The sequence below is a fragment of the Antechinus flavipes genome, chromosome 3, assembly GCF_016432865.1.
Source record: "Antechinus flavipes isolate AdamAnt ecotype Samford, QLD, Australia chromosome 3, AdamAnt_v2, whole genome shotgun sequence".
Taxonomy (NCBI): Eukaryota; Metazoa; Chordata; class Mammalia; order Dasyuromorphia; family Dasyuridae; genus Antechinus; species Antechinus flavipes.
In genome coordinates this window covers 624,686,879-624,706,721 of record NC_067400.1, presented here as the reverse complement: position 1 = coordinate 624,706,721, position 19,843 = coordinate 624,686,879, and the positions used below count along the sequence as shown (strand labels likewise).

General features: G+C 65.9%; 3 protein-coding genes across 6 annotated transcripts; 1 reads left to right on the top strand and 2 right to left on the bottom strand.

The window, feature by feature from the left end:
- Positions 1-640: 640 nt before the first annotated feature.
- On the bottom strand, positions 641-8,434 carry ZSWIM9 (zinc finger SWIM-type containing 9). Of its 2 annotated transcripts, XM_051989849.1 has the most exons (4): positions 8,205-8,434; positions 7,141-7,725; positions 5,689-6,001; positions 641-4,021 (listed from the first exon to the last, which is right to left on the bottom strand). In XM_051989849.1, exons 2-4 carry the CDS (start codon positions 7,713-7,715, stop codon positions 2,213-2,215), a joined length of 2,697 nt encoding a protein of 898 aa, XP_051845809.1. In that variant the 5' UTR covers positions 7,716-7,725; positions 8,205-8,434; the 3' UTR covers positions 641-2,212. The 2 variants fall into 2 exon arrangements, with proteins under 2 accessions (XP_051845809.1, XP_051845810.1); XM_051989850.1 differs by lacking the exon at positions 8,205-8,434 and having other exon boundaries at positions 7,141-7,866.
- A 104-nt stretch (positions 8,435-8,538) lies between these two features.
- On the top strand, positions 8,539-16,620 carry LIG1 (DNA ligase 1). Of its 3 annotated transcripts, none has more exons than XM_051989846.1 (25): positions 8,539-8,647; positions 9,317-9,364; positions 9,722-9,808; positions 9,888-10,198; positions 10,339-10,725; positions 10,844-10,922; positions 11,049-11,129; positions 11,331-11,387; positions 11,539-11,711; positions 12,402-12,568; positions 12,746-12,822; positions 12,917-13,008; positions 13,123-13,222; positions 13,308-13,393; positions 13,486-13,601; positions 13,724-13,819; positions 13,899-14,009; positions 14,118-14,189; positions 14,272-14,416; positions 14,494-14,576; positions 14,728-14,880; positions 15,073-15,126; positions 15,581-15,724; positions 16,293-16,385; positions 16,464-16,620. In XM_051989846.1, exons 2-25 carry the CDS (start codon positions 9,348-9,350, stop codon positions 16,548-16,550), a joined length of 2,868 nt encoding a protein of 955 aa, XP_051845806.1. In that variant the 5' UTR covers positions 8,539-8,647; positions 9,317-9,347; the 3' UTR covers positions 16,551-16,620. The 3 variants fall into 3 exon arrangements, with proteins under 3 accessions (XP_051845806.1, XP_051845808.1, XP_051845807.1); XM_051989848.1 differs by lacking the exon at positions 8,539-8,647 and adding an exon at positions 8,805-9,057; XM_051989847.1 differs by lacking the exon at positions 8,539-8,647 and adding an exon at positions 8,805-9,108.
- A 123-nt stretch (positions 16,621-16,743) lies between these two features.
- On the bottom strand, positions 16,744-19,026 carry ATF5 (activating transcription factor 5). Its single transcript, XM_051989854.1, has 3 exons — positions 18,771-19,026; positions 17,720-18,028; positions 16,744-17,643 (listed from the first exon to the last, which is right to left on the bottom strand). The coding sequence occupies exons 2-3, from the start codon at positions 17,895-17,897 to the stop codon at positions 17,021-17,023; spliced, it is 801 nt and encodes a 266-aa protein (XP_051845814.1). The 5' UTR covers positions 17,898-18,028; positions 18,771-19,026; the 3' UTR covers positions 16,744-17,020.
- Positions 19,027-19,843: the final 817 nt, after the last annotated feature.

The following is a 19,843-nucleotide window of genomic DNA, read 5'->3' as shown; positions in this document are numbered from 1 at the left end:
ATGGGCCGCCCGTGGAGCCAGTGGGGTTCCACTGCCAGCAAGCCTCTGAGCGGGAGTCACAAGGCCACTTGTCAGCTACGTGGTGCAAATGGCACCGAAGGGTTCGCCAATTCATGGCAATGTGTGATGACCCCCTTCCTCTTAGTGCTGCCAACCGAAAGCCAAAGGTTTTCATTTAGTCCCATTTCCCCTCCCCCCCAAATAGTATGTAAGCTCTGCTCTCAATGTCCGCCACATAGTAGGTGTTTACTATATAGTCATTCCGTGGAACTGAATGAATGTGTTCCTACCATCCTGTGCCAGGCCGGAGCCTTTCCATCAGGGAGAACTTCCTCCAGCCTGGGTGAGACAACAGGGGAGCCTCTGGATGGGGGAGGAATTAGCAGCCCCATTTTATGGGTAAGAAAACATGGGCAAGGGAATGGTTCAGATTCAGGTCTTTTCTGGCTCCTGCTGGATTGGAACTTGCTTGGGTCATATCACTTAGAGGAGGCAGCCAGCTCAGGTTTATGTGATGATCTACTCCCCAGCCCAACCTTCAGAGCTACCTAGCCCGAGGCCTAGGGTTTGGTAAATCCTCCTTACCCCGTGGAAAAGCTCAATCAGCAAACCAAGGACACAATCGATTAAGACACTGATGTACCAGGCCCAAAGAAGTTTACTAGAGATCAATGAGCATCACAAGGACAGTGGGATCGGGCTGAGGACCAAGCCAAACCTCCTTCCATGTTCCAAGATGCCCCATCCGGGTCTCATCTCTTCCATTCCATCCTACAGCCCAGTTTTCAGAGGAATACGGTGAAAAGGGCACTGGATTTGAAGTTAGATATGCTGGTTTCAAATGTGGGCTCTGCTTACTACTTCTCTCTAGTATTCAGGAAATTAAAGGGTGTCTGTCACTCCCTCCTAGCACTAAATGCTCTAATCCCCTGGTGATGGGAGCTCTGAATGTAGGAGCAAGGAAGCCCTGGCCATTAACGGGCCCCTCCCTCAGTTTAGTCTTATCAGCTAGAATCCTGCTGCTTTCTGGATGTTTACCACCCACGGGAACCAGGGAGACAGAAGGAACTACAGGGTCTAGAGCCCCGGAAACCCCAAATCTCTGTGCTTTTTCCAAGCACTCCAGCCCCCACAGCTCAATCCCATTTATCGATCATTCTATAGAATTTTATAGGATGGAGGGCTTCAAACGTCCTATAGACCATCCATTAAACGCTCCCATTTTACCGATGAGGAAACTGAGGCCCAATGAAAGGGACTTGCTCAGAATCAATTCAATCCCACAGCTTACTCCTAGGATACAAATGGAGGAAACTAACAAGTCCCTGAAAAAATCCATTTGTTACCTGGAGTGTCTGTGCGGGGAACCCAACTACCCACATTTGCGGAGCCCGAGGAGACACAAGATATTCTGAGATTTCCCAGATTTAACTCATGGCAGAAGCAATAGAAGCCCCGCCCCCAACCAGGCCTAGGGCTCGGTACGGAGCGCACGGGACTCAGACCGGTGGGTGGGAGGGCTAGCGGCCCCAGGGGAACTTAAGCTCTACGAGGGAAAGCTAGCTTTTTTTTTTTTTTTTCTTTTTTCTTGTTTTTTTTCCCCTTGCCTGCCACCCGAGAGGAACTCTGGAAATGCTTGGGATTGGAGGGGATGCAAAGCCCCGCCCCCATGTAGCCCCTCCCCCGCATCCTCGCTCACCAGAAAGAGCCCTTCTTGGGCGAACGGAGATGCGCTCTCGCACTCTTCCTGCGGGGCGGCCCCGGAGATCCCCCTGGCCAAACTCGGCGCCCACAATCTTTCCCGCTCTCTCCTCCCTCCCGGCCCAGCAGCCCTGGGCTGGATGGGGGACCCCGTGAGGGAGCCAGCTAACCGGCTCCTCCCGTACTCTCACCTTCGGCTCTCCTCGTCTCCCGTCTCCTTTCGCTCCCTCCCCCAACCCAGCCTCTCTTTCCTTCCTCATCTTAATCCTCTTCTGCCCCCATCCCTCAGCCATCACCTTTTCCATTCCTCTAGGGGGATAGGAAGGGGGAAGAATTCTATGGCCGCCGCGGAGGAATCGTTCTGTCCACCACGCAGGGGATGGGCTGGGGATCTCCAAGCACTTGTCCTTCCCCAAGGGAGGCTAAAAGGGAGCTCCCTGCTTTGGGGACCTCGGCGCGTGAGCACCCTCACTCCTGGTGGCGGGAGGCGCAGGGGGCAGAAGTGCGAGGCTCAAGGCTCGGGGGCCCCTCCCCAGCTGTCCCTGAGCAGGTCCATGTGGAACAGGGCGGCCCCCACCACCAGGCGGGCAGCAAAGAGGTGTCGGCAGGGGAGGTGGCGGGCGGCGTGGATGGAGCAGCTGCAGCGCGTCAGCGCCGCGTCCAGGAGGAAGTCCGAGGTCCCGTCCTGCAGAGTGTAGCCCGAGCCAGTCCAGCGGAAGCCCCTGACCCCGTGCTGCCGGGCAAAGGTCAGCTCCTCAGCCACCAGGCCGGCCAGTTCTGGCCCGCACACGGCCCGGAATCTGGACAGCAGCTCCCAATCTTCCTCCTCCGAGGAACTTCGGGGCCGCTTCCGGGCTCCCAGCCTCTCCTCCGCAACCCCGCCCGCCCTCCCTCTTCCCTGAAGCTCCCCGAAGGCGGCCCCGGGCTCCTCTCTGTCCCCCAGCTGCATCGTCTGCCCTCCATCCCACAAACGCGGCCCCCTGTCCCCCCTGGCGTCCAGCTGAAGGCCCCCCGCAGCCCATTCTGTCCGTTCCCCTCCGACCACCAGCTGTACGTCGCCGTCTCCCAACTGCGTCCTGCTCGCCTCTCTGCTCCCTAACTGAACGCCTCGCTCCCACAGACGGAAGCCCCTCTCCCCTCTGTCTCCCAGCGGCAGCCTCCGCTCCCCTCTGCTCCCCAGCGGCACGCCTCTCTCCCACAAAGGCAGCCCCCTCTCTCCTCGCTCCCCCAACTGGACGCCGCCTCCCCCAGGCTGCCGGGCCCTCTCCTCCCGGTCTCCTAAGTGGCCGCTTCTTTCCCACAAGAACATCCCCCTGTCTCCCAACTGCGTCTCCTTCTCCCCTCCGTCCACAAGCTGCACGTCTCTCTCCCCGAAACGCGCCCCCCACTCGGCCCTGTCCCCGGGCTCTCCTCCCTGGAAGCCCCCCAGTCTCGGTCCCCTGTCCCCCGACTGCGCGGCTCCTTCCCCCGCCCGCATCCCCCGCCCGCCTCGATCCCCCCACTGCGCCCCCCACCTGCCGCCGTTCTCCAGCCCCGCCCCGGGGCCGCTGGGAGGGGCCTTGGCCGGGCCCTCGTCGCCCGCCGGCCCCTCCCCGTCCCCGTGGCCCCGCTGCAGGGCCACCAGGTCGCGGATGCACTGGGCCACCGTGGGCGAGGGGCTGAGGCCGCGCAGCAGGCGCTGCCGGTGCCCGCGCACCAGGGCGCAGGCGTCCACGTTGCGGGCCGTCTCGAAGGCCCACAGGCGCACCCACATGGCCCTGCGGGGCGCCCAGCTGCGCTCGAAGTAGTCCACGAAGGCGGCCGGGCAGGTGGCGCGCAGCTCGGCCAGCGCCTCCATGTAGGCGGCGGCCGAGGCGGCCCCGGCCAGGCGGCAGAGCAGCGGCCAGAGCCCCGGGTCCTCCCCCGCGCCGCCCAGCTCCTGCGCCTTGCTGAAGAGCGTCTCCAGCACCTGCACGCGGCAGATCTGCACGCGCGCGCCCGGCAGCAGCTCGCGCACGGCCTCCAGCTGCGTGCCCACCTCGGGCCCCACGGTGACGCAGCGCACGCGGCCCTTGATCTCGGGGACGCTCTGCACCAGCGAGGCCAGCGTGAAGCGCAGGAGGCCCGGGGAGGTCTGGCGCGTGAGGCAGCAGGCCACCTCGCGCCCGCGCCCGCGGTCGTCCACGCACAGCACGGTGGCCAGGTCGAAGGTGCCCTGCAGCCCGGGGAGCCTGTCGAAGAACAGCATGAGGGGGAAGCGGCGGAGCAGGGCCATCATGGGGGACGTCAGGAAGAAGACCGTCTCCACCACGGCTTGGTCCTCCACGAACACCAGCTTCACCTGGGGGGGAGGGGCGGAGAGTCAGACCCGCGGCTCCCGCAGGCACACGGGGAGGCGGGGGCTCCGAGCCCACGGGACACCGGAAGGTCCCGCCCCGGCCCCATCCACGGGACGCGCAAGGACGGCGGCTCCTTCTCTCCCGGGCGCGGCTCAAGCCCATGCCCACGCCCGAGGGCCGCAGCCCCTCCCCCTCATCTCAGCCTTTGCCCGGCCCACGTGCCCGAATCCCTGCCTGCACACGCACGGACGGTCTGGGGGTGGCCCAGACACACACAACTGTGCCCACCCTCTCCACATTCCCACAGCCGAGTACCCACAAGTACTCCCGTTCCCACCCCGGACCCACGTGTGCCTTCGCCTGACCAAGGGCCCGGGACGGGCAGTTGCCCGGCTCCCTCTCCAGGCTTCCGCTGGCTCCCTTACCCGCTGCCCTCCTAACAAGCCCCGTGGCTAAAAATTAGGGATTCTGGCCCTTGGCACGTCTCCCTCCTCCTGCCTGACGGACTCTCCGTTGGAACACTGGTCCCTGTCAGTAGCGCCTTGGGGGTGACGGCATTGGGGCTAACTAGCCCAGCTTGCCCGTAATCCAACGGCCCAGGCCTGGGAAGGGGAGGACTTGCCCAACATTACGAGGCGGGGTGCGATTAGTCAGCTCCTCCTCCAGCCTCTCCAGTGCACCTCGGGTAGAGGGCCCGGGCCAGGGGGAGGGTAGTTAGGGGGACCAGTGCCCAGGGGGCATGTGCCACGCTGGCACCAATGGTGCGCGCACATACACAGCTCCTGGTGTGACCAAGAGATCATCTCTCCCCGTCAGCACTAAAGCTGCTTACTGAGAACCAAAGTTCTCCCCAAATTCAGTCATTCCCTTAGCTGGAAAAATGGGGCCTTGAGGCGTCCCGGTCTCTGCCACAGTCTGGGCCTCAGTTTCCTTCTGTAAAATGAGACATGATCATCCCAGGGAACCTCAGAGTGGAAAGGGATCATGGGATCCCAGGTCAAGTGTCAGAAGGAACAGAACAGCCAGCCCAACTCCTCAGTGAATAAACAGATACTGAGGCAGAGAGAGGTCCCCAGAGCGCCCAAGGCCCTCTGGGGCATTCAGTCCAACTAGTACCCAAAGAGATGTCAACGGGCAGCAGCCTCTGCTTCAAGACCCCAGGGAGAGGGAAGCGGTCGCCCATTCCAGTCTGGGATGGCGGGAAGCCGGCTCCTTACAGCAAACCCAAACTGTCTGCGTTTCCCTGCCCGTTCCTCCTCCTGCTCTGCCTTATGGAGCCAAACGGAGCAAAGGGAGTTCGTCCCTCATCCCCATCCAGATGGGGCAAGGCTCTTCCCATGCACAGACCGGCCCCCCAGGGGGAGCACTCACAGGAACTCAGCATCTAGGGCCCTTCCCACTCCCCCGCAACATGTCCCTGAGCTCTCAGAGATGCTCATCACCACCCTGGGAAGAGCCGGCCCTCGCCCCCCAACTCCAGTCACCCTGCCACCCCCACCCCTCTTCTTCCCCAAGAACACCCACAGCGGCTCCCCGCCAAAGCCCCCCAGGCAGCGCCCTTGATCTCTTCCTCCCCTCGGCCCACCCAAGGATCAGAGCCAGGCTCCGGCTCCAGCCCCCCTGCCCCGGTCCCCCCGCCCCTTCTGCCTGCCCCATGCGAAGCTAGCACCTTGGCCTCCGGGTCAGCCTGGAAGAGCCCCTCCAAGACATGCAGGGCATCGAGGACACCGTGGTCCCGGCTCTTGCAGTAGGACAGGAGGCGGTGGATGTCCGCGGGGGCCACAAACTGCTTGGAGATCTTGTTGGTGGTGCGGACGGGGAGGCAGGCGTTGGCGAGAAGATGGCCCGGGCGGAAATAGTAGGCAAACTCCAGTGGGCAGGCGGGGTGTGAATGGGTCAGGTGGCACTCGGTCACCACCAGGCGGTCCCGGAGGGGGCTGAGCTTCAGGATGATGAAAGCTGGGCAGCCCGTCTGGGGACTCCTGTCAGAAGAGAGGGACAGGGAGAGGTCACCCGGCCGCCCGCCTCCCAGGCTTTAGGGCTGGAAGAGGGCTAAAGGGCACATCGCTCGATGCCATCCTTTCACAGAAGAAGAAATGGACGGCCAGTGAGGGCCGGGGATCGAACGCTGACTCCCAATCCAGCCTTCTTCCTCTCGTCCTAAAGCGCCCTCTCTGATCACCGGACTTACGCTGCCTTTTGGCCTCTCCCTACTGGCCAGATAACACTCCATAACTACCCCACAAGTGGGCGCGTCTGTCCCAATCTAGACTCCCTTTACCATCCCCTCCACAAAGCTCCAATGTTCCCCGTCTTCCTCCCACCAGAATCAATGCTTCCCTCTCTCTAATCTTGGAGCATTTCTTCTTCCTAAACCCACAGATCCCTGCCCAAGTCCTGCTTCTGCCTCCCCCCCGGTCGTGCTGAAACAGTCTTGGGGGCCTTATTTCAAAAGGAAATGCAATAAGAGAATCCTAAAATCAATTCGGGGCCACAGAAGAGCCGGTGTGACCTGCCCACAAGAGCACGAGGATCCAATCGGACACAAAAGGCATCCCAAGACCTTGGGGGCGGCCATCAGTGTAAAGGAGGGGGGCCCCAAGACAGGAGACACTGGGGGCAAGCTCCTGGCCCGTGGAAGCCCTAGAAATGACCATGGGAACCCCAGAAGATGCCTCAACTATCCTGAGCGCAGGACGGCGCCCAGCAATGGGGCACATGGGAAAGAGTGAGCAAAGCAGAGAGATGTGGAGCTGGCCAGGGCCTGAGGGGGCAGGGTAAGGGGCCCAGAGAAGTGCCTCCCTGGAGTGACCCGCCCACTCTGCCTCCACACCATTTCTCTAGGAGAGTCCCGGTACTTAAGGATGGGCCGGGAGGCTGGAAGGGCCTCACTGGGGGAGGTTAAACTTTATTCGTGGGCAATGAGTAGCCGTGGAAGGGAAGTGGAAAGGGGAACCACTGAAGCAAGGTGGCCTTTGGGTCTCGCTGGAGGCCAAGCGGGTACACGGCACCGCGTACTGAACGGAACCGACGCGCGGGAGCAAGAGAACTCTGCGCCCTTCCCGCAGCCAAGGGGGAGGGGCATCAAGGCAGAAGCGCCAGCCCCCCGCCCGCCTCTCACCCCGCCAGGCCCGGCCGCCCCGCCGGGGCCCGCACGTCCTTGCAGACCAGCCGCACGTAGCTGTATTTGAGGACGTCGATGAGCGCGTGGAGCTGGGTGTCCAGGGCCCAGCGGCATTTGGCCAGGTGCATGGAGCTCTTGACGAAGAAGAGGGCCCGGTGCTGCTGACACCAGGCGTCGAAGAAGCGGCTGAACTCGGCCCACGAGAAGAACTCCCGGTCCTGCAGCTCCCGCTCCTCCTGGGCCGCGGTGGCCTCGGCCCAGGCCGACCTCGGCTCTGGCTCCTGCGCCGGCTCCAGCCCTGGCTCCTGTCTGAGCTCCCCTTCCAGCTCCAGCTGGGGCTCTGATTCTGGCTCTGATTCTGGCTCCAGCTGGGACTCTAGCTCTGGATCCAACACTGGCTCCGGATGGGGCTCGGGCTCGGGCTCCGGCTGGGGTTCAAGCCCCAGCTCTCGTCCTGGCTCAAGCACCGGCTCTGGCTCCGGCTGCGCCTCTGGCTCCGCCTCTGGCTCCAACTGCGGCTCCAGCTCCAGTCCTCGCCCGGGCTCGGGCTCTGCTTCCAGTTCCTCCTCCATCCTGGGGAAGCTGCCAGAGAGTCAGAAGTCAAGAGGGAGGTTAGCTCAGGAGCGACCCTGACTCAGTACTGACCACTGGGCAGGCTAGGGAGGGAGGCTCCACGCCCCCCAAGATGGCAGATCCTGAACCTGGAGTTAGTCCTGGGGACCCTAGCCCTGCCTCCTGCGGGGCTCCGACCATCCCCCCTCTAGCCCGCTTTGCCCCGCCCTCTCCAGACGGAGCGTGCCGGCACCCAGCTGTGCCCCTCCCTCCCCTAGATGGGGCACGCCTGCCCCCAGCTGTGCCCCTCCCTCCCCCAGACGGAGCGTGTCGGGCTTCCAGCTGTGCCCCTCCCTCCCACAGATGTGGCACTCCGACATCCAGCTGCTCCATTTCTCTTCTCCCAGATGTGGAGTCTCCCACCGTGCACCACCCCCGCAGCTTCCAGCTGTGACCACCCTCCCTCCAGATGTGCATCTCTCCCTTCTCTCTCCCTCCCCATCACTCACCCCTCCCGCCCGCTCAGAGCCAGAACGAACGGCTCCTGACGGCTTGGACCCTCCCACAATGCCCCGCGAGGCCAGGCGCCTGGCCCGTCCCTCTTCCCAGAATGCCTTGTTTCTCTTCCTCTGGGACGGTGCTTGTCCTTCTTCCCATCGTGCCCCGCGAGCGACTGTCCAGGAACCTCGGCCTAACCCAACCCCCAGCTTCTCGTCCGAGAGCTGCCCCACCCCCTTTGCCAGACTACAACTCCCAGCGTGTCCCGCGAAGAGAAGGGGCGGGCTCTGTCCCGTGACGTCACTCGGCCCCAGCGTCTCAGCGCGCGAAAGTTGAGGCGCGAAGTTGTGCTAGGGGAGTGGAGCCGGAGCCGGAACTGGAGCCTTTGCGGGAGCGGAGCCTGAACCTTTCTCGGAGCCGGAGTTGGAGTCTCGGCAGCGTCACGCGAAAGGAGGTCAGCTCGTGGGGGGACAAACGACACAGAAAGACGTACTGACACAACGCACCAACACATACACAACCATGTGCGCATGCTCCAGGCCGGCCGGACCGTGGCCGCAGCTGGCAGAGGGAGGAAAAGGAGCGAGGGTCTCTGCGCATGCGCCAGCCGGAGCCGGCCGAGGTGGGGGGGAGGGGGAGACCTTGAACGCCCCAGAAGAGAACTGACGCCCGAGCTGTGGGGTGGAGCCTCGTCAGCCTCGAATGCCCCGTCTGCCCCTGGGTCCGGGTGTCCCCCGCCCCCCTCGGGCCCTGGGCCGTCGTAGAGGCTGTGACCCCCGCAGCGGGTCGGTCAAGTCGCCCCTCCCTCCCTCCGGCGTTGTGGCCGAGCCTGTAGTCACGTGCTCCCCTTAGACTGTAAGCTCGGTGAGGACAGGGCCGGGCCCTTCTGCTTCTGTCCGCCTCCGCACACAGCAGGTGCCTAATAAATGCTTCCAGTGACAGGCAGGGCCCAGGATAGGCGGCAGGCAGTCCACAAAGCCCCGGGAGTCAGGGGGCATCGGGGAGGGCGCCCCCTACAGGGAGCGGGGCGGGAGGGTCCGACCCGAGGCGGAGGACAGCGGGCCACGGAGCGGGGCAGTGCCAGGTGCCCCCCGCCGTCCCCAGCGCCTGCTCTGGTTTACAGGAGGCAGCAGAGAGAAGCCCCCGGAGCCGCCATGCAGCGATCCATCAAGTGAGGACCCCAGGAGGCTGCGTCCTTGCCCTTCCCCCGCCCCTGCCAGGCCCAGACCCTCTCACCTACCCTGCCAGGGCCAGCCCCTCCCCCTCCCCTGCCAGGCCCAGCCCCTCCCCCTCCTGCCATCCCCACGCCCCTGCCAGGCCCAGCCCCTCCCCCTCCTGCCATCCCCTCTCCCCTTCCAGGACCCAGCCCCTCCCCCCTCTCCTGCCAGGATCAGCCCCTCCCCCTCCTGCCATCCCCCCTCCCCTGCCGGGGCCCAGCCCCTGACTCCCTCTCCCCCCCTACCTTGGGGGCCACTCCCAACCCTGGGTGCAGCCCCTCCCCACCGCCAGCCTGGCCTTTCTCCCGCAGATCGTTTTTCCAGCCCATGAGTGGGGACAAAGTGAAGAAGCAGGAGGAGCCCCCCAAAAGCAGCAGGGAACGAGAGCCAGCCCCCAAGTGAGTGGGGCCCCGGGGGCAGTTCTGTGGGGGAGTGGGCGTCCTGGCCCTGCCTCTTACCCCTTCCTGCCCCCCCCAGGGCTGCCCTGAAGGAGAGGAATGGCGGGGAGTCGGAGAGCGAGTCCCCCGTGAAGCGGCTGGCGAGGAGGGCGCCCCGAGTCCTGGGCAGCGAAGGCGAGGAGGATGACGAGGAGCCCGAGGAGGCGGCCCCCCGAGAAGAGGTAGCTGCCCCTCCCCCCAGCTTTCCAGGCCCCCAGGAGCTGCCCACACCCACTCTGCCCCTCCCCCCGCAGGAGCCCAGCGGACCCTCTGCAGCCAGCGCCAGCCGCTCCCCCTCAGACACGTCCCCCAGCAGCGTCTCCCCAGCGGGGATCCCCAAGCGCCGCACAGGTAGGGGCCCGGGACCCCCTTCCGAGGCGCCCAGCTGCGGCCCTGCTGCCCAGCCTCCCCTCTGTAACCGTGGGGGGGGCTCGGGGGCACACAAGGCCCGCCCTGACACTGACCCCCCCCCGGGGTGTGCCCTCCCTCAGCTCGGAAACAGGTGCCCAAGCGGAAGCTGCAGGAGCTGCCCGAGGACCCGGAGAGCAGTGAGCCCAAGAGGCATAAGGGGGAGGGGGGGAAGAGTGGGGGAAGGAGCCCGGAGCAGCCCCCACCGGTCCCCGAGGCTGAGGGCGGGGAGCAGCCTCCCAGGGAGGCCTTGGGGGAGGCCGCTGAGGAGGCCAGGGAAGGAGAGGCGCCCGCCCGGGTACCCAAGGCATCCGCCGGGGCGCGCACCAAGGCGCCCAAGGCTTCCGGCAAGGCGCACGCGAAGGCGCCCAAGGCTCCCACCAAGGCACCCGTGCAAGCACCGGAGGCCCCCCCCGAGACCCCCCCCAAGGCGCCCAGCGCGGCCCCCAAGGCCTTCAGCAGCTTTTTTGGTGAGCGTCTCGTCCCTGGGCTGAGCCCGCCGGTCTCTGGTCGGCGGAGGATTGTCCGAACCCGGCGGGGGGTCTGAAGGGCAGGGAGCCTCCCCCCAGAGTCACATTTCTCTCACAGCCCCCCGAAAACCAGCAGCAGCAAAACAGGCCCCGCAGGAGGCTGAGGCGGGGAGGGCCGCAGAGGAGGCGTCCGGCGCGTAAGTTGGTCTCGGGGGGCTCCCTGGCTCTGGCCCGAGCCTTACTGTGCCGGGGGGGGGGCCCCAGGAGCCCTCGGGGGAGGTGGAGAGAGCCGGCTCCCCAGCCCCCGCTTCTCTCTGCCGCAGGGCCCCAGACCCGGCCGCCTACAACCCGTCTAAGAGCGGCTATCACCCCGTCGACGACGCCTGCTGGAAGCCAGGGCAGAGGTGAGGGCCCGGGAAGGTCCTGCCCTCCGTAGTGCGCTGGCGGGGGGCGCGTCCCGGGGTCCCCGTTACTCCCAGAGCCTGGCACACGGCGGGTGCTTACCGAGTGCTCGCAGGCCGGCCCCCAAAGTCTTGGGCGGCGTGGGGAAGGGGGCTGCCGTGCCCTGGGCAGGTCCCTTCCCCGCTGACCCCCGCTTCCCATAGGGTCCCCTACCTCGCTGTGGCGCGAACCTTTGAGAAAATCGAGGAAGTCTCTGCTCGGTGAGCCCCGGCCTCGTCCCCCTCCCTCAGACCGGCCCGTCACCAGCTGCCCTCTGTGCCCCCCCCCCCAGGCCCCAAGCCTCCCGGGGAGCCTCCTTGGCCCGTTGCCCCGCGCCGCGTCCTCACCCTGCGGCCCTTTGCCCCCCGGCAGGCTCCGGATGGTGGAGATGCTGAGCAACCTCCTGCGCTCCGTGGTCGCCCTGTCCCCCGCAGACCTTCTCCCCGTCCTCTACCTGAGTCTGAACCAGCTGGGCCCCCCCCAGCAGGGCCTGGAGCTCGGCGTCGGGGACGGCGTCCTCCTCAAGGCCGTGGCTCAAGCCACAGGTCAGTGAGCGTGGGAGCGGGCGCGGGGGGACTGACCATGGGCATGGGGGGGGGACTGACCACGGGCATGGGGGGGGGGGGGGGGAGTGACCACGGGCACGGGGGGAGCAGTCACGGGCATGGGGGGGGACTGACCACGGGCACGGGGGGAGCAGTCACGGGCATGGAGGGGAGTGACCACAGGCATGGGGGGGGACTGACCACAGGCACGGGGGGAGCAGTCACGGGCATGGGGGGGGACTGACCACGGGCACGGGGGGAGCAGTCACGGGCATGGGGGGGGACTGACCACGGGCACGGGGGGAGCAGTCACGGGCATGGGGGGGGACTGACCACGGGCACGGGGGGGACTGACCACGGGCACGGGGGGGGACTGACCATGGGCACGGGGGGGGGACTGACCACGGGCATGGGGGGGGACTGACCACGGGCATGGGGGGAGCAGTCACGGGCACGGAGGGGGACGGGCCACGGGCACGGGGGGGGGACTGACCATGGGCACGGGGGGGGACTGACCACGGGCATGGGGGGAGCAGTCACGGGCATGGAGGGGACTGACCACGGGCACGGGGGGAGACTGACCACGGGCACGGGGGGAGCAGTCACGGAATGGGGGGGGGACTGACCACGGGCACAGGGGAGCGGCCCCACTCGCAGCTCACCCGCAGCCTCCTGCCCTCCCACCCCCAGGGCGGCAGCTGGACACCATCCGGGCCGAGATGGCAGAACGGGGGGACGTGGGGCTGGTGGTGGAGGCCAGCCGCAGCACCCAGCGCACCATGCTGCCCCTGCCCCACCTGACGGCCGCCGGCGTGCTAGGCAAGCTCCGGGACATCGCCCACCTCACAGGCAGCGCCGTGAGTGTCCCTGCCCACTCCCGCACGCCGCCCGGCTCCTCTGTGGCACGGGGGGCGGGGGCTGGGGCTCGCCCTCCCGGGTCCAGCCGTGGGAGTGTCTGGGGGAAGGGGGCGCCCGGGCCATAAGTGACCTCGGGCTGCAGCCAGCGCCCGCCTCCCCCTCCTCCTCCCCCACAGTCCACATCAAAGAAGATCGACATCATCAAAGGCTTGTTCGTGGCCTGCCGGCACTCGGAGGCCCGCTTCATCGCCAGGTAGGATGGGGGGAGGTGCCCAGGCCAGGGGCGGGGACTTGGGGCCCCGGAAGACCCCCTGCCCGGCCCAGGGACGCATCCCCTTCTCCCACAGGGCCCTGAGCGGGCGGCTGCGCCTGGGACTCGCCGAGCAGTCGGTGCTGGCCGCGCTGGCCCAGGCCGTGAGCCTCACGCCCCCCGGCCAAGGTAAGCTCGCTCGGGCCCCCTCGGACTGCCGGGCCTCCCGTGCCCTTGGGCCCACGTCCCCTGGTGAGGCCCTGGGGGCCGAGGGTCTCAAAGCCGGGCTGGTCTTTCCCCCAGAGTTCCCCCCCGCCGTGGTGGATGCTGGGAAGGGCAAGTCGGCCGAAGCCAGAAAGTCCTGGCTGGAGGAGAAAGGACTGATCCTGAAGCAGACCTTCTGGTGAGTGACACCCGGGCGGGGGGGGGGGGGGGGACGGGGGGCCATCGGCGCGCCCCACTAAGCCGCGTCCTCGCCCTTCCCCCAGCGAGGTGCCCGACTTGGACCTGATCGTCCCTGCCCTGCTCAAGCACGGCCTGGACCAGCTGCCCCAGCACTGCCAGCTGACCCCAGGTGAGCCGCGGGGCCCCCCCAGCCCCCGTGCCTCGGTCCCCGGCAGCGGCGAGAGCCGGTCTGCCTCACTCTTGCTCTGGTTCTGCCCCCAGGGGTGCCCCTGAAGCCCATGCTGGCCCACCCCACCCGGGGCATCGGGGAGGTGCTGAAGCGCTTCGAGGAGTCGGCCTTCACGTGCGAATACAAGTACGACGGGCAGAGAGCCCAGGTACGGCCCGGGGGCCCGTGCGAACAAGAGGGACGGGCCCGGGATGGGGGCGGGGGAGGCCCCCCCTCCCTCCTCTCTGGTGGCTGAGCCTGGCCCCCCCAGCGCCCCTTCTGCCCCTGCAGATCCACGTCCTGGACAACGGGGACGTGAAGATATTCAGCCGCAACCAGGAGGACAACACGGGCCGATACCCGGACGTCATCAGGCGCGTCCCCAAGGTGGGGGCGGGCGGGGGGCGGCTGGGCGGGACCGGGCCAGGGACGCGGCCTCGGCCGTAACGCTCTGCCCCTCGCGCAGATGAAGCGTCCCTCCGTCCTCTCCTGCATCCTGGACTCGGAGGCCGTGGCCTGGGACCGGGCCAAGAAGCAGATTCAGCCCTTCCAGGTGCTCAGCACCCGAAAGCGCAAGGTGCGCCCCCGTGCCGGCCCTTCCCCCAACCCCCCACCCAGCTCTTCCCCCCCCCGGCCCAGCCTCATCCTCTGACCTCTGGGGCCTGGGCCCCCTTCCTCCCCGCAGGAAGTGGAGGAGTCAGACATCCAGGTCCAAGTATGTCTGTACGCCTTCGACCTCATCTACCTCAACGGGCAGGTAAGGCAGCCCCCCACCCCCCAGCCGGCGCCCCTGCGCCCCTCTGGGCCGGCCCCTCCCCCCAGCCCTCTTCTCCCCACAGTCCCTGGTGCGGGAGCCGCTGTCCCGGAGGCGGCAGCTGCTCCGAGAGAACTTCATCGAGACGGAGGGCGAGTTCGTTTTCGCCACGTCTCTGGACACGGAGGACACGGAGCAGATCGCCGACTTCCTGGAGCAGTCAGTGAAAGGTAGCGAGGGGCCCGGGCCCGGGGCGGCCGCTCCCGCGGCCGGGGAGGGGGCTCATGGGCGTCTGTCTCCCATCCAGATTCCTGCGAGGGCCTCATGGTCAAGACCCTTGAAACCAACGCCACCTATGAGATTGCCAAGAGGTCCCACAACTGGCTCAAGGTGACCGTGCCCCCCCGCGCTGCCCATTGTCCACAGAGGGACCGTCCTCGGGACCGCTCTGATCCCACCTCCCCACAGCCTCCATCCTCCCTGCTCCCCGCATTCCAGGCCCCCCAGGCCCCTCCCCCTGAGTTCTCTCCTCCGTAACCAGCTGAAGAAGGACTATCTGGAAGGCGTCGGTGACACCCTGGACCTGGTGGTGATCGGGGCCTATCTGGGCCGGGGAAAGCGGGCCGGGCGCTACGGGGGCTTCTTGCTGGCGGCCTTCGATGAGGACAGTGAAGAATTCCAGGCCATCTGCAAGGTGGGGAGATGCCCGTGGGGCAGGGCGGGGGCACAGGGCCCTGGGCGAGCAGGAGGGACTCTGATGCCCTCACTCTGGCATCTCGGGGCGCAGCCGGGCTCGCTCCCTCTGCTCACCTGCCAGGGGCCTGCTCTTGGGCCGGCAGAGGCTGCCTGCTCCTGACAAGCTTTCCTTCCTCCTCCCTCCCCTCAGCTGGGCACGGGCTTCAGCGACGAAGAATTGGAGGAACATTATCAGAGCCTCCAGGTAAGAGCCGAGGAGGCAGCTGGAGCATCTGCTGCTCCCCTGCCCGTTCCCCTGCTGCCCCCCATCTGTGCCCGTGCTCCTGCTGCTCTCCATCTGTGCCCATGTCCCTGCTGCTCCCCTGCCCGTGCTCCTGCTGCTCTCCATCTGTGCCCATGTCCCTGCTGCTCCCCTGCCCGTGCTCCTGCTGCTCCCCATCCGTGCCCATGTCTCTGCTGCTCCCCTGCCCATGCCCCTGCTGCCCCCCATCTGTGCCCCTGCTCCTGCTGCCCCCCATCCGTGCCCATGCCCCTGCTGCCCCCCATCTGTGCCCCTGCCCCTGCTGCTGACCTCTGGGTCTAATCCCAAATCCCCAGCTGGCTTTCACACCAGGCCCTGCTGCTCACCTCCCAGCTGGTCCCCAATGCCACCAGCGACCCTTTCCCCTCCCTGACCTGACCCTCCGGCCCCTCCCCAGGCCCTCGTGATTCCTGCTCCTCGTTCCTACGTCCGGGCTGAAGGGGCCGTACCCCCCGACCACTGGCTGGAGCCGACCACTGTGTGGGAGGTCAAATGTGCTGATCTCTCGCTCTCCCCGATCTATTCAGCAGCCCGAGGATTGGTGAGTGTGAGAGCAGAGTTTGCCTCAGGAGAAAAGGTCTGACCGAGGGGCCATCGCAGCCCCACGGCCCCCCTCGGGGAAACTCCCCCAAACGGGACAAATCTGATGCCCCGGGAGCCCTTCCACCCGCTCAGCACGCGGGCTTTCCCTGTGGCTCAGCTTTGGGGCCCCCGGCTGGGAAGAGCGCCGCTTGTGAGTCCCGGGGAGCCGGGATCCCACGGGGGAGAATCTGGGCAATGAGGCGGCCAAGTGGAGAGAGCCTGAGATCGGGAAGCCCCGAGCCCAAATGTGGCCTCAGACACGGGCTGCGCGGCCCCGGACAAGTCTGCCTCACTTTGTTCAACCGTAGAATGGAGGCGATAGCACCTGCTCCCCAGCTTGTGAGGGTCAAGTGAGGGGGGTGTGAGGTGCCCGTTCTCGCCCAGCACCTGTACGTAGTAGGGGCTTTAGCACACGGGTGACTTAACCAGAGCTTGTTGGCTGGGCAGGGAAGCAAGGCCACTGAAGGGGGAGGGGTCACTGGCCAGTCGTTAATGCTGGCGTCCTACTGTCCGTCCCCCCCCCCCAGGTGGAGAGTGACAAGGGCATCTCCCTGCGCTTCCCCCGATTTGTCCAAGTTCGAAAAGACAAGAAACCAGAAGAGGCGACTTCCAGTGCCCAGGTATTGGGGGGAAAGGCTGGGGGGGGGGGCGAGGCCTGGCACACTAGGCTTCATGGCTTTGCTTGTGTCCCCCCATAGGTGGCCGGCCTGTATAAGAAGCAGCAACAGATTCAGAACCAGCAGGACTTGGAGGCCTCCGACTTTGATCCTGAAGGTTTCTATTAGCTCCCCCAGCCTGCCTTGGGGAGCAGAGCACGGGTGCTACCTATGACCAATAAAACTTTGGGACTCCAGAGCCACGGACTGACTGTGTGGGGGAAGGGAAGGGGGTGCCACTCTACAGCAAGGTCTGAACGCAGGGGATGGGCCCCTCTTGGGATTCCGCAGCCCCCCAAAGACACAGACATACAGAGCCCAGGACAGTCTATTCGTTTATTAGTTACAAAGCCTTAGGTCCAGGTCCCCCCTCAAGTCTCCCGGTCAAAACCCACCACCACCATCCCTGCCCAACCACCCCCCAGCGGCCTAATCTTCAAATAAGAGCCCCAGGTTTGGAGGGGAAGCTCCCCCTTGACTTCTTTCCTGAGGTCAGGGCCCGCGGCCTTAACCAAGGTCTATTTAGAGAAATAGGCACTGGCTTGCAAAGGCCGGCCCTGGCCCACCAGGGGAGAGGAAGCCCGAGAGCAGGGCGGCCCCTAAGTGCTCCTCAGCCTCTGGCTTCGCGCCTTGTACACCTCGATGAGCAGGTCCTTCACGTACTGGATCTCGCGCTCCACCGACTCGGCCCGCTCCCGCAGCTCCCGGTTGCGGGCCTCCAGCCCCTGGCACTCGCCCTCCAAGGCCTCCCCCTCTGCCCGTTTCCTTTGGCGGTACCTGAGTGCAGCTGACTTGTTCTGGTCACGCTTTTTCTGTTTTCGGTCTCCCCTTGAGGGGGGCACTGGGTAAGGGGCCGGCCGAGGGGGAGGTGGGGTGGGCAGGGGTGCTCGAAAGACCTCCCCGCCTTCCCCCTCACCCCGCCCGGGCTCCCCACCACAGTAGAAGGTCAATAGATCAAGGGTATCCAGAGGAGCTTGGGGGAGGTCAAAGGGGGGCAGAGGAAGGGTTACAGGCACAGGGGAGGGGGGTGGGAGAGGAGCATCCAAGAAGAAGTCCTCCATCTGCTCCAGCTCCTTCTTCAGCAGGGAGGCCATGGCCTCAAGGTCTGGAGGGGAAGGAGATGGAGATGGTGGCGGGAGGGCACCGGGGGCTGCGGGGGGCTCCAGGGGGAGCAGGGCAGTGAAGTCCACTCGCTCTGTCATCCAGTCCGAGAAGCCGTCACCTAGACGGGGGAGGGGCAGGGGTCAGGCAGGGAAGGTCCTCCACCCTGCCCCCCCCCTTCCTCCCCTCTGCCTTACCTGCCAGGGGCTCGCTACCCCCGGGAAGCCCCCCCTCCAGATCCCCCCCCAGGGCCTCATAGGGACCCAGGGGGGCCGGGGCCAGGGGGAGCTTCCCGTAGTCCACCCGCCAGCCCAGCCCGCTAGCTGGGAGCAGGGCCCTGTCCAGCTCCAGCCCCAGGGCCGCCAGGAGAGACATGGCGGCCAGGACTGCGTGGGCCTGGGCTTCGAAGATGGGGCGAGCACGTGGAGGCCGAGGCAAGACCCAGCTGGAGGAGGCTCCGATGAGGGTGAAAGCTGCTCAGCGGGAGGGTGGCAGAGGCGGAGAACCTATGGGAAGAAGGGGGGAGATGAAGCTCCGCCTCCTCTTGCCCATTGGCTGAGGCAAAGCTGTTTACCTGAAGGTGTGAAGGCGGGGCTAAGGACCAGTATCCTCCTTCAGCCCATTGGCTAAAGAGAACCGCCCCCCCCAGCACACAGGAGCTACACGCTAGGCCCCGCCCTTTCCCAGAGGAATTCCAGTCAGGGTCCCACCCACCATTCTCCAAGTGTCTGTCCCTAAGCCCGCCCCCGCCCCACGCATCACCCCCTCCTCAATGGCTTCCTATAAACCCGGCCCTGTATGCCTTGGAGGCCCACCCCTCCCTGCCCTCCTGTAAGGTCCCGCCTCCTCCACAAAAGGCTCCACCCGCCCGCCTGAAGGGGCGACTCTAGAAGTTCCGCCCCTCTCCATAAAACACTCTACAAAGCCCGCTCCTCCCGACCTCGGCTCCTGAGAGCTCCGCCCCTTCCCCAAAGATCGTTCCATAAGTCCGGGCTTCTGTCTAGAAGGGCTCTATAAAGCTCCGCCCCCTCCAAAAAACCGCTCCGCAGACTTTTACCAAACCCCACCCCCTCCTTGACAGGTGCGTTGTATAGGGTAAGGCAGGTAACGGAGAACTGCCCATGCGTCCAGACTGAGCGCGCCCAAACTAAACGCAGCCCTGCAGTCCCAAGTCCATCCTCCCGGGAGTCGAGGAGGCGTCGGGGACTCTGCACAGATACGGGCGGGAAGGCGCGCCCCGGTACTCACTCCATGGCTGCGACGGAGGGCGAAGGCCCCGGTGGTGAAGGAGGCGGCAGAAGCTGAGGGAGCCGAGAGGCCGAGCGCGGGAGGCGCCGAAGCGCGGCAGGGGCGGCGGGACGGAGCTACAGGGCCATGGCCCGAGGAGGGCGAGCGACGGTCTGTGGGCGAATTGCTGTGGCAGGTGGAGAGAAAGGAAATGAGGCGTCCCCCGCAAGCGGGCGCGGATATAGGGCGCAGCGCAGCTCCGAAGATCCCTCCGCGCCCCGCCCCATGTCATCGGGCTCCGCCCCTGCCGGCTCGGGGCGCCAGGTGCGGGCTCCCGAGACTCCGCCCCACCTCCCTGGGCCTCGTCTGCCTTCTCGGTAAAGCGAGGCAGGCACTAGACGCAAAGACTGGATCAGGCTCCGCCCCGTCTGTGCTCCTACCAGCCTGACCCTACGCCACACCACGGGGTCTTCGCCCACCCGTCTCCGGGCCGTGTTTTTGTTCCTGGCAGCCAGCCCCTTCAGGAGCTCACCTGGCTCCGAGAGACGAGCTACACACCCTGCCCGCCCCGCCCCCCTTCCCCTCCGTCTGCCCTTAAACGCTGCGTGCACCCCCACCCCCACCCCGTCTGCACTTAACGCTATGCACGACACGGGGTGTCCTAGCGGTGGCCGCAGTGGCCGGGAGAGTGGACACGTGCTAGGAGGCTCGGATACACACGGAAAGCGCTGCCCTCTGCCCGCGAGGCCGCGGAGACAAAGACGAACCCACCGGGAAGGGCCCGCGAGCCCCTCACCTCAGGGCCTCTGCCTCCGTCTAACAAACCCCTGTCCCCCTCGTGCTGCGCTTCAAAGGCCGCCTGGCCTTCCCTCCCCCTCCTGCCCTAAGCAAGAACCCAGAGAGACGGAGCGAAGGCGCTCCGCAGCCTGCTACTGTTACTGTCATTGACGCAGCTGCGTTATTGTTACTCTACTACTATAATCTTCCTGATGCTAGCTGCTGTCATTATTAATGCTAGCTGCTATTATTACTATTATTGATGCTAGCTGCTGTCATTATTAATGCTAGCTGCTGTTATTACTATTATTGATGCT